General features: G+C 45.0%; 1 protein-coding gene across 2 annotated transcripts in view; it reads left to right on the forward strand.

Annotated features, from left to right (window-relative positions):
- The window catches only part of ZMYND11 (zinc finger MYND-type containing 11), an 836880-nt gene that overhangs the window by 118155 nt on the left and 696612 nt on the right, over positions 1 to 22113 (forward strand). For both annotated transcript variants that reach the window (XM_078663281.1, XM_078663280.1), the window contains one exon: positions 3713 to 3832. In XM_078663281.1, the coding sequence (XP_078519407.1) occupies positions 3760 to 3832 (73 nt within the window). In that variant the 5' untranslated portion in view covers positions 3713 to 3759. The remainder of the gene's footprint in view (positions 1 to 3712; positions 3833 to 22113) is intronic.

A 22113-nucleotide genomic window follows, 5' to 3' on the forward strand; every position in this document is an offset into this window, starting at 1 on the left:
GGGTGTATTGAGCCTGAGCACATACGTAGTAGAGGAGGAAATCAGGCGTCTTGAATCCCCCTCTCGAGTACGGTAGTGTTAGTGAGTGTAGGTCGATTCTTGCTGCTTTCCCTGCCCATATTAATCGTAACGTCATGGTCGTTATTGCCTGGAAGACTGCAGCGGGAGGTTTAATAGGGATGTTATTAAAGAGATACAGTATCTTAGGGAGGATTACCATTTTAACTATTGCCACCCGATCTGCTAGGGATAATGGCAGGTTGATCCATCTTTCTATTTTCTCCTCAAGTGCCAATATAACTCTGCCATAGTTTGTACGAATCACTACTTCTGGGTCTCTGTGGTACCAAATCCCTAAGTACCTTACCGGATCGGTTTGCCAATCCAATGGATAGTCCGTAGTGACAGGTAGCGTGGTGTCAGTTAGTGGGATGATTATAGATTTCGCCCAGTTGATCCGAAGACCTGAGTGTCTACCAAATTTGACATACTCCCGAAGGAGGGGGTTCAGATTTGGTTCTGGATTCTTTACGTAGAGCAACATGTCGTCCGCGTAAAGTGATATGTGAAGTGGACGCTGAGGGAACTGTATTGCCGAATAGTGGTGCCCCTGGCGCAGCTTGCAGGCCAGAGGTTCCAATGCAATGGCAAACAAAAGGGGGGACAGAGGGCATCCGTGTCTGGTGCCTCTAGCTATGTTTATTCTTTCCGATATATATCCATTGATTCGTATTCTGGCTGTTGGGGCGGTGTAGAGCAATTTTATCCATTGGAGGAATATTGGGGGGAAGCCCATTCTAGCCAGTATCGCATGTAGATACGTCCATACTATGGTATCAAAGGCCTTAGCCGCATCCAATAGCACAGCCGCAGCCTTGGTGGAGGGGTCTAGGTAGTGTGACAGAGCGAAGAGCGATCTGGTGTTATGAGACGTGGAGCGTGTGGGTATAAATCCAGATTGATCTGGTAGCACCAGTCTCGTCATGAGGTGTTTCAGTCTGGTAGCTAACAATTTCGACAATATGTTTGTGTCTACGTTCATGAGGGACAGAGGTCTGCACGAGTCGCATTCTTCGGGATTTTTGTCTGGCTTCAGGAAAGCTAGGATTACTGCTTCTCTAAGAGTGTGGGGTAGTATCAACTTCTCATGAGCGTCACCGAGCATCTGCACTATGTACGGTGCCAGTTGCTCCGCATACGCCTTGTAAAACTCTCCCGTAAATCCATCTGGGCCCAGGGCTTTGCCATTAGGCAATGACTGTATCGTCTCCATGACTTCCTCCACCGTTACTGGTTGGGATAGGTATGCTCTCTGCCCGTCCGAAAGCCAGGCTAACGATATGTCTTCGCAGTATTGCGCTATGTCTTCCCCTGTCGCAGTGTCCTCTTGCTCGTACAATGCAGTATTACATTTTATAAGCAAAGTTTTAGCAGTAAGGAAAAGGTATGAATTAGTGCCATGATTGATATTTGCATGTTTTTATTTGGATATCATTGGACTTGGTATGTGATAAGTCCGGTTTTAAAATATTTTGTCTGTGCTATCAGTATTGGATGAGCTGTTTTTGTATGTATAAGCTGATCGTATTTTGATCTGAAATTGTATGCTTTTAATAGAATTTTATATGTATTTTTCTGCATAAAGTTGATTGACTAACTGACTGACTGAAGAGCCTGGCGCTCCTTTGGATAACTATTTAGGGATTGATTAGGATGGCAGGTGGACTTATGTCCGCCCGACATGCTGTCGGCAGTCCAACAGAGCAAATCAGGATGCTAACAACACTGTGGCAGTCGCATTGCCCATGTTTTACATATCCCTGCACTACGTGACAGGCACCATGCACCAGGAATATGGTGCCCCCAGGTCCCAGGTATGGGGGGAGGGTGGAAGGGGGGCCCACTACAGGCCTGCAATGTCCCTTTCCGCCAGCCTTATCATGGTGGGTGAACGGTGAAAAGGCTGGTGGCGCGGGACATCATTATCCCTATGGTGGTGCCTGGTAGGCACGGCCATCATTGTGGGGATGCGGAGCGGTCCGACAGGCAATCAGAATGATTGCTGCTGTCGGACCCGTGGCGGTTGGGCTTTGCACCCCCCAGCACACCGCCCGCCATCAAAATATGGAGGGGGGGAAAGCAGCTTAGAATGGGGGGAGACCGCCACCAACAGCCTGTTTGTGGCGGTCTCCCCACCATCCTAATCAGCCTCTTAGTTAGAACATTGTTAGTATAATTGTTGATGTTGAATCACAGGCGTGCCACGTGACAGTGGGATCGCTTCCCCACGTAGTTAGGGCCAAGCTGATGGACCCTGTATCTGTGCAAGTGTTCTGTGTATACAATGGAAACCAGGTGAAAAGTGTGGCTGAACTTCTAGAAAACATGCTCAAATATGCAGTGCTTATAAGAAAAGAGGTGGTGTCTCATTGCTGAAGTCACTTCCTAAGTATTGTGTTTTTAGGCTGGACTTCATGTAATAGCGTGGTCAAACAATCAAGATTTTCTCTTGGTGAGTGAGGTCAGAGTAAAGTCTCAGATACAGTTAACACGTGAATAGTTCACAATAAATTGAATATCCAGTTTGTGCTCTTTGCTATACAGTATAGGTGCTCCACCTCTGTGTGGCACCAGCAATTCAGAAAGGTTCTGTGAGAGGGTCTGCATCAGTGGAGTAGGGGATGTAGAGAACACATTTTGAGACATTGAATTATTATGATTGCTGCCACTTGAGTGGTTTGTGTCATCAAGCATAGGACATATGACACCAGCCACAAAACTGTGAAAGAGCTCCTCCTCAAAATGTTTACCCACTGAGAAAAATGATTGTTTGCCACACAGTGACCTACACCTCTCCTCTTTAATGAAACAAGCATAAAAGGGACCTCAGAGGCAATCATCCCTTTATAATGAGGGCCCACACAGAGACTTCAAGTGACAGTGAGTTTTCCTGCTCTCAGCAGCCAATTTAGGGGTACAGCTATAAGAGCTGTGCCACAAGGCATGAGTTGTAACTAAAGAGGAAAGATGCACCCCTTTTCAGCCTCACCAGCTCCCTCATCGACCGATGACCACCTGTCTTACCTCCAATGGTAATGTATTAATTTGCAATGCTGCAATGCTGATGGATGCCTTTAGCTAGCTGATGTAACTGTTCTATTATACATGTAATATTGCTGCCCTCTGGCCAACGGTCCTGTGAGCACAGCCCGTTGTAAAGCATCAGAGGGGAGGACACTGAGTTTAAACTTCAGAATTTGAGCAACTTGTGCCTTTGAGTGATCAGAGGCATTTTATGAAGCTTGTGACTTTGAATGAAAGGGGGCCTCTTGTGTCTCTGTGAAGAAGACATCTTGTCTGTGGCTCTAAACAACTGTATCTAGTGACACCTCTGCGTTTTCACACGCAACAATACACAGAGACTTCTAAGCGATACTAAATGTGAATATGTGTGCACATGAGCAGACTATGTGACACTGTGCTTTGTGCGATTCCACAACTTTTCAAATAAAACCCATTAAACAAACAATGCATGTTTACTGGAATCAGAATCCAGTGTGTATCTACTAGTATCACGGTGCCTTATTTTCTACTTTGTCTGGCATGCTGATAATGTATACCCCTGTGCTTATCAAACAGATGGGTGGTTCAAGAAGGGGTTGGGAATGGGGTGGCATTCCAACATTAGTGTTCATAATGTATTTCTTTCTAGGAAGAAACTTGCCGATGAAGTAACACCGAAAAGCGAACAAAACAGCAATGCAGGACACTATTGTTAGCCTGATACCTCTCTATCACAACTCCTCACAGGACCAACTCCTGGATTATACTGGTAGGTGGATTTTATGGGGTGAAAACAGGTGACAAGTCTTATGCACACAGTCCCCTTTTTGTTTCTTTTGTTAGTTAGTTGTCTCTGACCCTCTTGGAATCATCAGGATACCCACTGCCCTAGATTACTCAGGGGTGGTCTGTTGTTCTGAGGACCATGCTGCCTCTCCAACACACGCCGTGAAGACCTTAAACCTGTCTTTACTTGATCTGGGTGGTGTACAGCAGTGGTAGCAGTTGGTGTGCTGTAAAAGGTGGTGTTTCAGTAAGAAAATCAGAAGTAGGGGTGTTGGTCAGACATGTCGGGCATGTTCAATTGGCATGTGTGGAGGGCTCAGCATTTAGGGATGTCTCCTTCATAATGATGCCCGCCCAAATTACACTTGAACCATGATCACTGAGCAGAGAACCTTTGAGGAGGGAGTGGTTTCCTTCCAAAAACATGCCTCCACAGGGGATACACATCATCCACTGGGCTTGAGACTGAATCCTTTGGGAAGCTACACCTTTGATAAAAGAGGACCGGTGTATACTTTCCCCTACCAGCCTGCCAAACACAGGGAGCTGGAATACCTCCTGGACAGAAGATATCTCTTTGGCTTGAGCAACAAAAAAAAAAAAAGAATTAGAGGTCTGAGCTTCAAGGTACAAGGCACCACTTGATCGAACATCTTCCCACCATATGAATTTCAGCTAACTTGGGGAAAGGATCCAGATATTAGCCCCTTATGTGCCACCCTTTCCACCCTGAAATGCCCCCTCGAAACAAGGGATTATTTTTGGTTTTTAAAAAAAGATACAGGCTCTTTCAGCAATCTACCCAGCACTTGCATTTCAGGTTTCCTTGGGGAATACATAAGTTGCTACTTCCCCAATCTGCATCCAAAGGGAGGTGAGCCATAGCATGTGCAAGAGATCATTTACTTTCTTTAAATCTATAAGACGGGAATTTACAAGCCCTATACACGGTGGTCTAGTGCCTGGATCCCCTGTACTTACCACCCAGCTATCGTACGCATCATGGTGAGAAAAAGACTGCAAGTGTGAGTGGTAATGTAACTGACTGACTGACTGAATTTTACTTGTAAAGCGCGCTATTGCCGAGGCGTCTTGGCGCTGTGTTAGGAACGAGACATCAACTGTGCAGAAGTTCGGATGACTTTAGGGGAAGAGCCAGGTTTTAATTTCCTTGCGGAATGTATGTCTACTGGGCAGACTTCTTATGTGCAGTGGAAGTTTGTTCCAGAGTTTTGATGCCAGAAATGAGAAGCGCTTTCCTCCACAGCGTACTTTCTGTATCTTTGGAACTTGTAGCAGGCCCAAGGACGAGGATCTAAGGGTCCGCGCAGGAACGTACTTCGTGAAGAGATTCCGCACTTCTTCCGCGCCCTCTCCAAACAAAGCCTTATGGACTAGACAGAGTGATTTGAATTCTATCCGTCTATACACTGGAAGCCAGTGAAGATTTTTTATAGCTGCCGAGGTGGGATGATGTCTTGGCAGCCCAAGCAATACTCTGACCGCAGCATTTTGAATGGCCTGGAGTTTGTTTAGTTGGGCTACACCCAGTCCAAGATAGAGAGCATTGCAGTAGTCAATTCTGGAGAGTATGGTTGACACGACAACAGTTTTCCTTAAGGCAAATGGTATATATGGGAGGATCTTTCTCAACCCTTTAAGGGTAAAGAAACAGGCTGAAGTTACCTGATTGATCTGTGCTGCCCAGGTAAGATTTTTTTCCACCATTACTCCCAGATTCCTTGCCTTTGCAACTGGTGTCGGAGGTGTTCCGGCCGTGCTCGGCCACCATAACTGATTCCAGATTTGATCTTTTGAGCCAAATTCAATGACCTCTGTCTTGGTTGCGTTTAACTCTAAAAAGTTAACATTCATCCAATTCATCACGGATGACATGCAACTACAGAAGTCCAAGGCTCTGGAGTCTGCGCCCTTGTCTATCGATACTATAAGCTGGGTATCATCAGCATATGATACCAGCTTAAATCCATAGCTCTTTATCAGGCTAGCTAAGGGGGCTACATAAATATAAAACAACGTTTGTGATAAGGCCGATCCCTGGGGAACTCCTCCCTGCAGGATGAATTCTTCCGATCTAAGACCATTCCCATAGACCAGTTGTTTCCTGTCTGCCAGAAAGTATGACAGGAGAGAGAGTGCCGTCCCCTTGACACCTGCCTCTTGCAGCCTTTGTTTCAACACAGTATGATTTACCGTATCGAATGCTGCTGTTAAGTCAAGTAGGACCATTACAGCACTCCCACCTTCATCTGTAGCCCTACGGATTTCATATGTTGCTAAGACTAAGGCAGTTTCCGTGGAATGTTTGGGTCGGCAGCCATGTTGAGTGATGTCCAATAAGTTGTTTTTCTCAAAAAAGGACATGAGTTCAATGTTTAAAGCCTTTTCCAACACCTTTGCTGTGAGGGGTAGACAGGAGATGGGTCTGTAATTCGACTCAACCTGTGGGTCCAGTTTGGACTTTTTTAGAAGTGGGCGTATACATGCTTTCTTCCATGTGACAGGGAACACTCCATCCAACAGAATTTTGTTGATTAGAGGAGATAGCACAGAGCTTATGACTTCTGATGCCAGATGTATTATATGAGGTGGGCATGGGTCTAGCGGGGAACCCGATTTTATACTTAATATCAGTTCCTCTACCTTCTTTTCTGTTAGTAATGTGAAGGATGACAGAGCTTCATATTCCACTCTGGCTTCGGAGTGAACTGCAGTTTGCTCCTCTGTATTGTGTATTGCTTTTTCTAAGTTATCATACACTAATTGAACCTTATTCTGAAAGAAAGTCGCAATTTGTCTACAAATGATTGTTCCGGTATGAACATGCTATCTCGAGGGCATCTCATCAGGGCATTGACTGTCTGGAATAGTTCCTTAGAGGAATTTACAGCATTCTGGATTTTGTTTGTATAATATGCGGCCTTTGCTGATATGATGGCAGCTTTGTATTCCTCCAGGGCTGCACAGTAGTCTTTCTTATGAGTAGGACTGTATTGGGATCTCCAAATTCTTTCTTTCTGCCTGCACTTAATCTTGATTAGTTTTAATTCAGGTGAATACCATTGTGAGGAGGCTTTTTTAATTGTAGATTTTTTCGACACTTCTGGTGCTACTTTGTCTGCCGCTGTAATTATCCAGCTATGAAAGCTATCTATGGTTTGATTTAACTCGTGCGATATTACCGGCCTATTTGCAAGGGCTGATACAATCTGTGCTTCATTCACTGACTTCCAGATTCTATACTTATTGTCTGGAGTCTGTGGGATATATCTTCTCTTGGCTGATAGATAAGATACATCAAAATAAATCGCCGAGTGATCGGTCCATGGTAAAATGCAGATTTTCCTGATGGATATGCCAGAATTATTAGTGCATATCCCGTCAAACGTGTGCCCTGCTGTATGTGTGGGCTCGTCAATAATCTGATAGAAATCCAGACTGGCTAATTTATCCAGTAGGCAGCTAGTGTCAGGGTTTTTTATATCTTCTAAATGGAAGTTAAGATCTCCCAATATTGTAAAGTACGGGGTATCCAGGCATGATTCCATGAAGGTATGAATTGCCTTTAGAAATCCCAGTTTAGATCCCGGGGGCCTGTAGATTAAGAGGCCAGGGAATATCTCTTTCTTGTTCAATTTTACAGAGAAGGATATAGCCTTGGCATCAGTTATGGTCTCAGCCCTGGTTTTGACCTCAAGAGCATCCCGATATATTATGGCTATTCCTCCACCTTTAGATCCTACTCGATCATGGGTAGTAACAAAATATCCCGTTGGGACTGTGATCTGCCAATCAGGGTCGCTATTTTCGTTTGACCATGTTTCTGTAAGAAAGACCAAATCGGGTCTTTCTACTTGAATCAGGCATTCCAATTGAAATTTATGTTTCCAGATCGATCTAGTATTTAGCAAAATGCAGCTTAAAAGTGACTTTCCATTGGTCACATCATCTTCACCTGTGCTACTTTCTTGATCTACCCTCCATTTACAGTGATCACATTTGATAGTGCCATGTGAGTTTCCTGTAATATTGTGAGGGGTGCATGTATTCAACTCTAATTGGAGTAATTGTTCCTTGGAATACATGAGCCTGGGATTTTAGGCAGAACCTATGGCCCTCGGCACGGTCTGGGCGCGGACGGAGCAGACTGGCTAGCCTTCGGCGCGCTGCCGGCGCGCCCACTGCGCCCGCCCGCTGCGCGGTCGGTGCATCTGCCTTAATATAGGAAGTGATGTTGGGGAGGGACCTCGTTAGCTCCTTTGCTGCAGCCACAACTAGAGCGCTACTCTTCAGGCGGCTCCACTTCCTGGACGCCGCGTTAGCGCTAAAGTTGTTTCAAGTATGCTGAGCAGCCTACACATTCAATTCAATTGGTAAAAACGATTTTGCAGTACAAATTATTACAACGCTTTCCAAATATATAAAAACGATTTTTAAATGCAGATCATTAAAACGATTTTCAAATACAAATTAGCAGGACATTTAAAAGCCCACCGTGCCATGCAAATATTGTCTCTCTAACTGTGGAGATGAACACTAAAACAATGTATTCATATGTTGAGAATTTTAGATTAACATTAAAATTTGAAAAGTTATGTATCTGTTGCTTTTGTTCCCTAGTTTGGCAATGATTTGACATCATTGCCTCGCATTTTTCATGTGTAGGCAGCTGGTACAATCTAAGTAGGCATGACATGCCTACACTTACATTCTGTCCTTACTCATAAAACACTCCAAATGTCAAATCCTGGTGAAGAACATTCATGCACGTTATTTTCTTTGCATAGTGGTGAACACTGGAAATTGCCTCCCATGATGAGAGCCCTACTATCCAGGATTCCCCCACTTCTACTAATAGAAATAGCATCTCACATCTGGGAATAGTAGATATCCTGTGGAGTCACAAGAGGTGTGGCATGTATAGATAGCACTCTATTTTCATACCCAGAATCCCTGCGAATATCAAAATATTGGGTATAAAGCCAGAACTGCCTGTTCCATTGCTGGATCAGCCTCTATGTCCATTTTGAGACAGTAATGCCTTGTGAACATGTGCCTGCTTTTCGGGTTAACTGCATGGCAAATATCCTTCAAGGGCACACCAGCACAGTTGATGCCATGCTCCTACTGGAATGCAGGCCGAGAGACAACAAGCTGTTCCCTGTTTGGACAGGGCGTGACCTATTCGTGGGTGTCCAAAAGACACCAAAAACTTGTATGATGGGCGTAAATCCTTTGTCTTATCTATGCAGAATCTGACGCATCTACGCAAATCCAATGAATGCAATGATCTTTCTGCTGTTGTAGATAGATTTAGAAAGAAAGATCTAAGACTGACAAGTTAATTTAGATGAAAGTCAGTAGGAACCTTAAGTATGAATGAAGGGTTGGTTATGAGGATTACCTTGTATTTCATGAATGAGTTCCCTAATGGTGAATGCTTGGATCTCTCCCACCCTCCTAGCAGATGTGAGAGCCAGCGGACGTGCTGTATTCCAAGAGACACATTTTAAACCCCCTTATATATTGGCACAAAAGTGGGCAACATCAACTGTCTGAGGACAGTAGTAACGAGTTACCATGGAAACGGAGGATGTCAACGAGGGGTAAATGCTTTTTCACTGTTGGGAGAACAGAGAAGATGCTGACTGCTCAGATCCCCTAAATCTTTAAATTGCAGCCAGATGGACCCTGAATGAATAATATTTCAGTCCACTCCTCACTAGATTCAACAACTACGGAAGGGTGTGATGGGGTTTTATTCAGAGTGGATGATCACTCTTATTCCTGGAGCAGACACAAAACACATCCACTTAGCGTTGTAAGTCTTTATAGTTGCTGGAGCTTGAGACTACAATACAACATTTCTACAGTCTTGTTGTAGATTTAAATGGCCAAACTCCAAGTGATCAGGGACCATGCTGTCAAGTTCACCGACTTAATATCGAGATGGAGAATCTCTCCATGAGGACTGTAAAGGTTCTTGGGATTCATTTTCACGTGAATGGCTGGGCGTGCTGATGACTGAAGTAGATTACTGTACCAATATTGGCATGGCCACGCTGGAGCAATGAGGATCAGAATGCAATTATCAATCTTCACCTTCCCCAACACCCTGGGTTCAGAAGAAATGGAGGAAAAGCGTAAGCAAAGATTTTGTACCAACTGATAGAAAGGGCATTGCCAGCATCCCTTGACGCCAAAATCTACATTTGAAGCACGGGCATTTGCTGTTGCTCAGAGTCTTAAACAGATAGATAACAGGATGACCCCACTGCTTGAATATATAGTTCACCTGGTGTAAATTCCACTTGTGACAACCTGAAAGCTGCTGACTGAGAGCATCCACCTGATTGTTCTGGCAGCGAGGTAGGTGTTCCACAGTCATGTCCACCTTGTTAGTAATGGTCCAATTCCACAGTAGCTGAGCCTCTTTTGCAAGGGATCAGTACCATGCTCCTCCATGTTTGGTTTTGTAGAACATAAACGCTGTGTTGTCTATTCCGACTAGGACTGGTTGACCTACTAGTTTGGGAAGGAACACTTGTAGGGCTAAATGAATGGCACAGAGTTTCAAAACATTGAAGGGAATTGTCTTCTCCAAATCTGGCCATAGGACACTGGTTGAGAGTTCCTGCAAGTGAGCTCTGCATTCATCCATGGACGCATCCACCACAACAATGCCTGCTTCAGCCACCTTGTGGTATGAACTGTATCTTCCCATGATCCAAAGACCTGCATCCTTTGCGAGTCCAGCTCTTGCTGGACAGGCCTCAAATGAAGCCTGCAAAATAGGACAAGGCCTATCATGATGCTGTTAGGCCCAACAGGCATTTGTATTCTGTCACTGTGACTGATTATTTTGTTGAAATATTCCTTTCCAAAGTCTGCAACTTTTTCACCCTTTCCAGTTATGGAAAGGCCTTTCCCAACTGTGTGTCAGTAATGCCCCGAGGAACTGGATTTTTGTCTGTGGTTCCAATTATGATTTTTTCCTGTTCAAAGTGATGTCAAGTTTGAGGAAATGATTGGAGCATGCTGCTGTAGAACTGTTTGCTTCTTCTTTTGATGGTGATTTAATGAGACAGTTGTCGAGGTATGGGTACACCTCATGTCCTTTTCAGCGTATGAAGGCAGCAACTGGAGCAAGACATTGTGTGAACATTCAAGATGCTAATTTCAGTCCAAAAGCACCTTGAACTGATAATATTGTCCCACTACCAAGAATAAGAGATATTTTCTGTGTTTTTGATGATTATGTCTGTGAATATATGCATCCTGAAGTTCCACGGTCATAACATCTCCTTGCATCATCAGGAGGACTTCTTATAGCTTGACCATCCAAAAATGTGTTCATGTGTCTCAGATCCAGAATTGGTCTTCACTGACCCATTTTCTTTTTGATTAAGAAAATTCTTGAGCAGAACCCTTGATTTCTTTATGGCTTGGGAACAATCTTTAAAGCCCCTTTGGGGAGGATCTATTACGTTTCCAGCTGAACTTGCTGTAAATGCAGATACTGTTCCTTCTGGAGAGAACTCACATGGTGTCTCTGAATAAACTCAAGTGTATGACCTGAAAAAACAATTTGCCTCACCCACTTGTCTAATGCAATAGCCTCCCAAGCAAGAGCATACAGGGAAATCCCCCCCCCCCAATTGCTGTGTAGGAAATAAAAGAGAGGGCAAAGACAATTAGTAAAAATCTCTTCTGAGTGCCATTGGTGTGTAATTGAGGGCCTCTTCTTTTTATTCCTGACAAGCTTCCATAAGGCTGTCTTTGACTATGGTTGTAGGAATAGCCTTGATCCTATCCGAATTGCCTTTGAGGGTAATATGAACAATGCCTTCCATATTGGTTGAATCCTCCTATGAAATGTGATCTTTGTAAGCTACAAAATTTAGAAGATCCAAATATGTATTACTGTAGAATACCTAAAGCCTTGGCAATGTCAGTATCTGTTTTAGGACCCTGAAGAGCCTAATCTACATGCTTACCGAAAAGGGTAGGGCCATCGAAGGGAGTGTCTCAAATTTTTGATTGCACCTCAGGACGGAAGGCTGTGGACTTTAACCAGCCTTGTATTTTTTTGTTTACTGTTTTTATAGATTTTCATACACAGCTTGTTATCTAACAATTAAGAGAGGTTAAGCCAGACAGTGTCATGATACTATACAATCATTCTCGACACAGGATATTATAGACAGGAGCTATCTCTGGGTCTCCAGGTATGTACAAGAAAATTGAATCAAAAAGTACATTACACAATGAGGAATCTCACACCGTCATAATCAATCTTCGTGAAGTGTCTGCTACATCTCTGGCCTTCTAGCATTCACTCTGATGTTTCAGAGCCACTATCGGCACTCAAGTCATTATTTGTTTAAAACGTAAGAAGCAGATGTGCCCATAACAATATCTCATCTGCTGCTCCTGTCAGTCTTGTTTTCTTAACACCATCCTCCTGCAAGCTGAGGAACACGTGTATTGGAGGCATCCATTGCTGTGTCAATAATCAAAGAAGAGGTCAGGATAGCTCTTGCGGTCTTCCTTTTTATTCTCCAGGGTGAGCTCCCGCAATGGTGCAATATCATGCCAAATCTGCCTATCCTAACACCTTAGAATTGCCAGGGCATTGGCTATCTTGATAGAAATCACTGCCATAGAAAAAAACTATACGCCTACAATCCCGGTCTGGTCCACCTGAGGATGGTGTGATTGTATTTGTGGATCTTCTTTGAGTCACTGAAGAGATGACAAACTGGTTTAGTATGTCCAGTGAGGCAAGCTGGAGCAGATTCCAGGACTCTGTACTTATCCAGATAAGGTATCACACCTGGAACTGTAGCCAGAGTTTTCATTAACATTGAGGACCAGAGAAAATCTAAAATTGATGTTTATCTTACATACTTTCATGTTTGCTCCTTGGAATTGTAAAGAAACCATTGTTGACCAATAGACTTCATTTATCCGTTAATCTTTTTTGAGCTCATTCCATTAGTGAATGAAAACTTGCAATATTATCTGTTGTGTCTTGTGGCATAGAAACTTCATCAATTTCCCTTGGAATCAATACATGGAGGTGGATTTTGGGCCAGTTGTTGCAGCATTATCTTTTGAAACGTTTCCATCATCTGTAGCAGTGTAGATGAAATGCCATAGACACTTGATATACATCAGGTTATGTGTATTGTCTCTAGGTGGTATGTATGGCCCTGAAGTATGAGGAATATAATCCTGCTGGTAAACAGAATATAATTCTGCTGGTAATCATACATAGACTAATATTCATTTTCCTCCAAGTCCTCTCCAAAATCCGGGACATATTTCACATTAAAATGCGCTGGACTATTACAAGTTTGCAAGACATAGGGCCTGATTATGTCCGACCGCCATCCTGGTGGGAAACAGGACCTCTGACAAGCTGTCGGTGGTCCCGCACCCTGAATCACAATGCGACCACAGAAAGTGTATATTTTGTATTGTAGCGGGTGCTGCGGGCTGCAGCACACGCCACTGTACAAAATCTGCACATGTCTATCCCTGCACCATGTGGCAGGCACCATGCAGTGCCTGCCACATGGTGCAAAGATATGTTGGGGGCACCATAGGGGCCATGTCAGAGGGCCAGGGAGGAAGGGGGGCCTGCTAAGGTCCCCCAATGTCCCTTTCCGCCTGCCTTTTCATGGCGGGTAAACCGCCATGAAACGGCCAGCATGAAGAGACATTGTAATCCCTATGGCGGTGCCTGGCAGGCACCGTCACTGTTGTAGGGATACAAGTCCCTCTGACGGACTGATGGGCTCCTTGAGTCCGTCGGATCCTTGGAGGTAGGTCTCTTCGACCGCCAAACATCTGCCCGCCATCCTAATGTGACTGGAGATAATCATTATCACAGTGGCGGTCGGACCGCCAACGACGGGCTGTTGGTGATGGTCCCACTGTCATCATAATCAGGCCCATAGTCACTAGCCTCATCTTCTTGACAATGGACACCACTTGCCAACCTCATCCAATCGCAAGACATAACCGTCATGTCCTACACCGATGAAACGCAACTCATCCTCTCCCTGATGGACAAAACAATCACCAACGGAAACCAACTTCAATTGCATGGCCATGGTTGCAGACTGGATGCGAACCAACTGCCTGCACCTCAACTTCGAAAAGAAGGAAGTACTGGTGTTTGGCAACAAGACGCCCCTACGAGACCCAACCTGGTGGATGTCGGAGCTAGGACCAACAACAACACCCACAGACTACCCAAAGGTAGGGATCATCCATGATGTGAGAATCCAAGGTTTACTAAATGTCGAGGGAGAGATACCATGAGGATAAATTATTTCTGGAGCAGTGCCTTAGGAACAATCTGTACCTCTACTGTACCTATATGTATACAACTGATGACCTGTCTGGGTGAGCTTTTTGTTGAGTTGTTTAATAAAAAAATGCCATATATCTTGGGTCTATATTCATCTTTAGGAGGGCCTGCAGCAAAAAAGGTCAGTTTATGTTGTCAAATGCTTTTTCGTAGTCTAATAGGAATAAGGCTGAAAAGCCTCACAAGACTTCTACATGTGCCAGCACCACTTGGAGCCTTCATATACAGTGCATTGTGCTCCTATTTGGCATAAAACCATTCTGATCCTCATGGACCAAGGACCACACAACTGCCACAAGCCTCGTGGCCAGTATCTTGACCTCAAACAACACACAATTGATAGACAGAATGCAGAACAAATCAAAACATTCACCCCCAGTCAAGAGATCTGGGTTAAATCCATCATTCTTTTGCTCACAGTGCCACCCAAGTTTAGACCTGCCCATATGCAAATCGGTCTTGTCCCTGTGCGTCATGGGAACAGTCCAGCCCGAACTGCCAAGCCAGGTCCTTCCTCGACCGGATTCACGCATCTTAGAGCCCGTTTCGGGGTTTCTGGCAGTTCGACATTAAGGAGCGATGTTATATGGCAGGTGGCACAATTTTCTGATGGTTTGTTGGGCTTCGGTATGACCTAGATTGGGACACAACAGGGCTCATCCGATATTATTTACAGCATTAAAGAGGTTGAGCATATAGGGTGTCACAAGCTCTAAGAACCGCTTAAAACATTCAGCGGGGAAACCATTTGGGCCCAGTGTTTTCGCCAGATGTAGGACCACCTCTGCCGTCTAGACCACCTTCAGTTTCAGGCGTGCATCCATACTATCACACTCTATCGTCTACAGGGCCCAGAGTGGGCGATACCTCTCAATGGGATGCATTTGCTCCAGAACAAGGGTGGGTCAAGCTCTGTGTAGCATTTCAAGAAGGCCCCACCAATCTCTTGCTATAGGGAGACCATCTGTCTTCCATCGTTATAAGTAGAAGGAACATTCTTCCCCCTTTTCAGCTAACCAGTTTCCCTGGCTTGTTACTCTCCTCCTTCATAAATCCTGTATCTTGAAATAGTCCAGGCCAATTTAGCTGAATCCATTAATTTATGCTGGACGGTCTCTTGCAAATCTTGAACCGGCTGTCTACTTTTAGTCCCAGATACGGTGCCGTCTCAAGGGGGAGTATCATGGCATCTAAAGCAGAGATATTGCGTTCCCCGTCTCATTCATTACCGCATACCTATGAAAGGGCTTGCTTCGTATTACCATCTTGAAGGCTTCCCACAGAATTGGTGATTGGTGAATGACATTGGGGATGTCACTGACTGGGTATTAATCCCCAAGTAGTCCTTGGTCGCTTCAAGTAGAAAGTCTGCAATTTTTGCTATCCTTCCCCCACCAGACATTTAAATGTCACATGCCACTCGGGCCTCTATTGGGAGTATTGATAGTTATATCAACTGGGCTGTGGTCCGAGAGGCCTCTAGGTAGAATGCGTAAACAAGCCATTTGGCCGAGAGTGACCGAAGGCATTACAGGTAGTCTATTCTAGATTGAATATGGTTAGGTGCGGAGTAATGAGGGTAACCTCTCTGATCAGGGTGCTAGGTGTCCCATACATTAACTAGGCCCAAAGATGCTGTCCATTTATTCAGAATTAGTGTTAGTCCTCCTACAATACTATATCCCCTACCCCATACTTCCACCCCAGAGCATTTGTCGCTCAACGTAAATTACAACCTAAACAGCAAGGAAAAGGAAAGAAAGATGAACACATTTTCTACTCAGGCAAATACTATCTGTCGTGCTGGTTTTCACTATACCCTCCAACGGTTGTCCTCTTTTGTCCCACCTGGTGTGGATGCCATGGGGTCCCCATCTTCTGTGTCTGTAAGGTCTGTACCATGGCCCCCATTTGAGTCCACCTGGACGGTGCCTGTTACGCTGCTAGTCACCACCCACCGGAACCGAGCCGGCCGCGATCAAGACTGTCCCCATGCACCTCTTCTCTGCTACCTCAGCACTCAGATTCTCCATAGGTCTAAAGGACATTCCTCCACCCAATTCCATGCTTAGTCTAGAAGTTCAAAATTAGAGACTTTCCGTTAAAGACGCTTTTTAGCTTGGCTGGATGACGGAGCATTTATTTGATTTACAAAGTACAGAGTTTTTGCTTTACATGCTCAGAGGACTTCCTTTGTCTTTGCACCAGCCTGTTGTAGTCAGAAAAGATCAGAATATTACAGGAGTCAGAAATAACCTTGCACAGGTCTCTATGCGCCCTGAGGATGAGGTTCCTATCGCGATAATTTAATAGTCTGGCAAGTGTGGGCCTGGATGGTTAGCTCGTTAAATCAAAAAGCGGCATGGATCTTTTGAGCCAGGTTTCCAGAAATTGTTCGGATCAAGTCGTCTCAACTCCTCCAGAAAGCCGGTGAAAGGTGTCACACCTGCAGTGGCACCCCGCACCTTCAATGCAGGCCGCCATTTCACACGTTGTGCACTTAAAAGTTTGAACCATTAACTGCAAATTCATAACTGTCTCTTCCAGCAAGTCTGTACGGCCCTCTGTTTCAGTGACCCCGTCATGTGGTTTTTCATAGGTTCTGTCAGAGAAGGGCAACATCCGCACCAACCTCTCAAATTTTAGTCTCGCATTCCAGGCTTGAGGACTGAATGGCCTGTAAGATACTGTCTGTACTGGAACACACACCCTCAATGCCTGTCACACCACTCTGTGCCATTGTTTTAGGGTGTGCTGAAGCTCCCACCAGGTTGCTTTACTTTGGCATATTTGTTCAGTTTCCCTTGTTTCGTGAGAGCTTGATCTTTTACCATAATGGTGGTCGTAGTGTAATACAAAATGTACTGATGGCTACCAGGGTTCGGAAATGGCCACGTTTTAGACTTGCCAGACCCCTGACAGGATGGCACAAGGGGTCTGCCAGAAAGATGAGGGGGGTGCAGTAGTGCTGGACTACCTCTGCCATTCAGAGTATCATCCAACTATCATACTTGTGTAAAGTGCAAGATTCAGTCTCACTCTTATGGTGCATGTCCACTGCCTGATATTTGCTATGTATTAAACTCAGTCTCTTTGGGGTGTGAGTTGAGGGCAGCTTTATACTGGTGACAATTCCCCTCAGTTTCAGGTCTTGCATTTGTAACAGTGCAAAAAGGGTGCCACCGTCCTATCCACAGGACATAATGGGGAGAGGGTATCTGGGGTGGGGCACTACCCTGTGGCGACTGGAAGCACAGGCGTACAGTCTCTCCACTTATCAAGCACATGGGAGAGAGGAGGGCCACCACCTTTCCCCAGCCTCTGCTCACAACTGCCACCCATAATCCTACCAGAGTCAATGTCTCAAGCCCACAGGCAGGCTCTAAAATCATGATTTTGTCCTGGGGAGCCCCCTCTTAGTTAAGGTGAGACATGGGCCATACACCATGCACCGCTCCTCAAGGTCCAGTTCCCAGGACTCAATCCACCCTAACTCTTCTATGGGTCACTGCAGGGCCACATGCAGCCTGCCTTTGATGTTCCACAAGCTCAGGAGGGATGAGAAGAAAAAGCACAGGGCCAGTGGGGCATAACCAAAGCCAACCCCGCCCGCCACTCTCTCTTCAGCAGCTCTAACGGCCTCTGTACCGATCACCTCCAGGACTCCAAAGCTCTATTCAGGCCTTTAGTGGCTCAAGCCTGCCTCGTGTTGCACCATGCAGCAATGCCACCTCCGGCTTCTCCACCAGGTTGGTTCAGGGCATTCCTCACATGGCCTTTTTGGCTTGTTACAGCTGCTTCACCCCCATCCCTGATGCACCAGTGAAATGTCAGCAATGCAGGTTTGGGTGTTAATTTAGATGGCCACTGCTAGACAGGGTAAATCTAGGTTGTTATGCATTGGCACGGAATAGCGCACTTAAGCAACTGCCATTTTACACAGCAAGCCACCCCTTGCTCCCTCCCGCCCAACATGTTCTACTCTTAAATGCCATATACCCTGCCTTAATGGGAAGTAAGGCCTACTCAGAAGGCCTTACTTACATACTTATATTTAACTTACAGGCCCTAAGTACCCTGTGGGTACCATATAATAGAGACGTATCTGAATGTTAAATAAGCCAATCAGGGGTATGCCAATTTCATCATGCTGGAAGGAGAAGCACAAGTTTACCACCAGTTAGCAGGGGTAGAGTGCACAGAGAGTTCAGCAACAAAAAAAGTTGGAGTGCCCAACGGAAAAGGCATATTTACAACATATATGTATATTTTGGTTTTCAAATTTAAGTCAGTGTCAACAAAAATAACCTTTTGGCATTTTGGGTAATCCAAATTTTAGGATGGAATGCATAACACTGATCCCTAAACTCAAATTCTTGGGTACATTTCAAAGGCGCATAGCTTTCCCTCAAACTCAATTTTATTGTATTAGGATGTTCATTACCAAGTGCCCAATGAAGAATCATTGTGAGACCCTCATCAGTTATTGGCTCAGGTTATTGCAGTTGTTCGGATAAACTGCAAACATTTTACTTTTCTGTAATCAGAGGGGTGACTGCCAGAACCGCTGGCGTGGCCCAGGAGTAAACATGGATTACTGGGTCACAAGGGAGATGGTTGAGGCTTTTAACCACATCTCAGAGCGGATGTATGATGCAACCACGCAAACGTTTACATCGCATTCCTATACATCGGCGTCTGTACGTCGCATGCACATGTACAAAGCAAGCTTTCACCACGCCAACCATTACTTTGCTTATGCATTCGAACGCATGCAAAACACATTTACAACGCACACAAACACCCCGCATGTTTTAAATCCGTGATTTTTGGCCAAATACACCCTACATAACACACACTAGCCTAAAGCCTAAAAAGGTACCCTATACTTCCCTAAACCCTAAGCCCTACACCCTAATACACTACGCCTAACACACTGCCCTACACTACGACCACCAGACACTGCCCTAAACCCTAAACACTACACTGTCAGCACAATCACCAGACACTGCCCTAAACCCTAATCTCCAAACACTGCCCTAAACACTAAACACTACACTTGAAGCATAATCCCCCTTAGCTCTTTTTCCTCACGTCGTTCCGGTGCTCATCCGTGCCGCCCGCCTCGATAACACCACATACAATTTAAAAGCTTATGCGTTTTAAATGCGCATGCGATGTAATGGTATGCGGCGTAATGGTCCGCGTCCTAACGTTGCTTGCGTTTTAACGCTTGCGATTTAAACGCATGCGACCTAACGCATGCGTCGTAATGTATGTTCCCCCTCAGAGCTTGACTTATTCTGGTTACTGAAAAATTAGCACTGGGTATACCCTTTCAGCACATGATTCACAAGGTAGCAAGGTTAGCAGTCCCAGGCTTTTCAAAGCACTAATGTTGGGGTAGACCAAAACTTAACAAACAAGATAACTCAATAATGACTGTTCAGCTTAATCCTTTACCTTCATGAAAAAGGGAAATTACTTTATTGCACTAACTACTTAGTATATCAGAAATAGATTATGCAAAGCAACATAGATTGTAACAAAGTGCTAAAAGTAAGGCAGTGGCGATCTATGAGCCAAATTATATGTGCAAGCTCGTGGTGGGAAGTGTGAGCAGATTAGTGTAACTAAAGTCCACAGGTCACTCATGCAATGGTACCAGTTTACTTTCTGATTAGAAATGTGTCCCCCAAATCTGCTTTCATGTTGTGTGAGTCATTGGGGTAGTGTTCAACTAGCATTTACTTTCTCTGGTGCAGTGGAACCCTGTGCAAGGTCCTCGCTGGGTGCAATGCATACGTTTGGCCCCGCATTCTCCCAAGCTGTTGCTGGTGGGGCTGCAGCTCCCAGATGTTCAGAAGAATTGCTGCAATAAATGCCTAAAGACAAATCCCCCCACCCAAATGGTGAAGAGACCTCACCTACAGATCACTGGTGTGTCAGTTAGGCACCCAGGCAGGTGAAAGCTCATGGGCAGTGCCATCACAGTCTCAGTTCTCAAGAGCAAAGTAGGAGTAGATAACATGAGATAGTCATGCTTCTCTCGATCCGCACAATGCACTGGGTTCATGGGGGGGGAGGAGTAAAGCAGTAAGACACACTCAAGCACTTGAGTGAGGTCCTGCAATGTCCCTCTTGGTCAAGGGTGATCACGATCATCAGTCAGTCTTGGGAGTTGTGGCAGCACCGTGTACCAAGCTCAAATGGGCAGATTCTGGGAGAACCACCTCAGTACTCAGATGAGCTCCTGTGCTGCCAGTCGACTTTTCTGGCAGTTCCAGATCACCGCAGCTGGGTCTCTCTGGGCAGACTTCCTCCTAGTGCCTCGGATCCCCTCTGTCAGCCAGACAGGTAGACTTGTTTTCCATGACAGACCCCCAGCTACCCTCCAGCAAGTAGTTGTTGTCCTTCAGGAAATGTCCTCTGCTCTCTAAGAGAATGGCTGTCGGCAATCCAGCCATATGTCCCTGCAGTGTCATCTCTTCGGTCAGTAAGAAATCCACTGAGGAACTTTCAAGCGCTCTCTTATAGTTGTTTTCCAGATAGAGAATGATGATTATATTGCCACTGTATGGAATTCGTTTGAGGTCATTCTGATGGTTCCTGTATTACTCACTACAGAACAGACACCGCATATGTCTTACGGTGATGCTCCCACAGCAGGGGTGAAGAAGGGTGTCTCCAGAGAGCACACCCACAACAACAGCACAATGTGGAGTGAAGTCCTCACACCTGAGAGCCATCTATTAACATTAGGAAACAGCTACTCAAGGATAGTCAAGCCTGACAGACAGGTTCATTGTGTGATTACAAAGGAGACCACTCTCTCCACTTTCCCACACGCTCCATGTATCATAATGCGAGTGCTCAGAAAGGAACAATGAGGGAGGTCAGTGTTGAAAGACTACTGCTTTAATTCTCTAGCGAGCCCTATCCCCATCCTCCCACGCGATAGTGTCTGGGGCTTTACAAACTCTTTAGGAATGTCAACAATACACTTTCCTCACCCGAGAGGTGGCTACCAGCCACCACATTGTACTTTGCTTTACCAGGGGAAATCCAATAGGTCCCACTGGTATCATAAGAACACACTTGCATGTCTACATAGTCATACTAGTAGTCACCTGGCACTCTTTGCACACAACAAATATTCAGGTTATCACAAAGTACCATGTTTTGCCACTGTAGTCTTCTTGCTTACTACCAGGAACAGAAGAAGGGATTCAGAATGGTATGCTGCCACCACCACTAAGAGTCTATGGACCGGTGCATGAACATCAATTCTGTGTAAAAAACAGAAGGAAGGCACATTTGGTGTAAACTCCTTCAGAACAAAGAGCCCTGCTTTGCACCTTCAATAAACTTACCCATACAAAAACCAAAAATACTGTGGATACTTGCCTTTGGGTAATTCGGGGAACAGAGCATTCCTGTCGTAGCAGATTTAACCCTATAATACTTTTGTAGCTAGACTTTAAATATGGAAGGCAACCGATCAAAACCTTGTGGCCTGGTTCGTTCTTCCCCATTTACAATCACTATTTATTTTTGTAACACAATGGTTACTTTCAAGGGTGAAACCTCGAACAGTTTACATGAACAGGCCTTTGCTGCAGAATTGTGTACTATTTCCACAAATGTATACCTTTCTGGGTTCACCTACGTGTTTCACGTGTGCTTTCTTAACGTAATGTAAGTAGAAACTGTAAAACATAGGATATACTGAACACCAATTAGGAAACTGTGAAAACAGTAGTGAATCAAACAATGTTTTTCTCTTCCCTGTCTATTTCTGATAGCTGGGAAGCTGGCACTCTTAGCACAGCAAAACATTTATTGATGTCATTTTGGGGGGA

The sequence above is a fragment of the Lissotriton helveticus genome, chromosome 10 (genome assembly GCF_964261635.1).
Source record: "Lissotriton helveticus chromosome 10, aLisHel1.1, whole genome shotgun sequence".
NCBI classification, from domain to species: domain Eukaryota; kingdom Metazoa; phylum Chordata; class Amphibia; order Caudata; family Salamandridae; genus Lissotriton; species Lissotriton helveticus.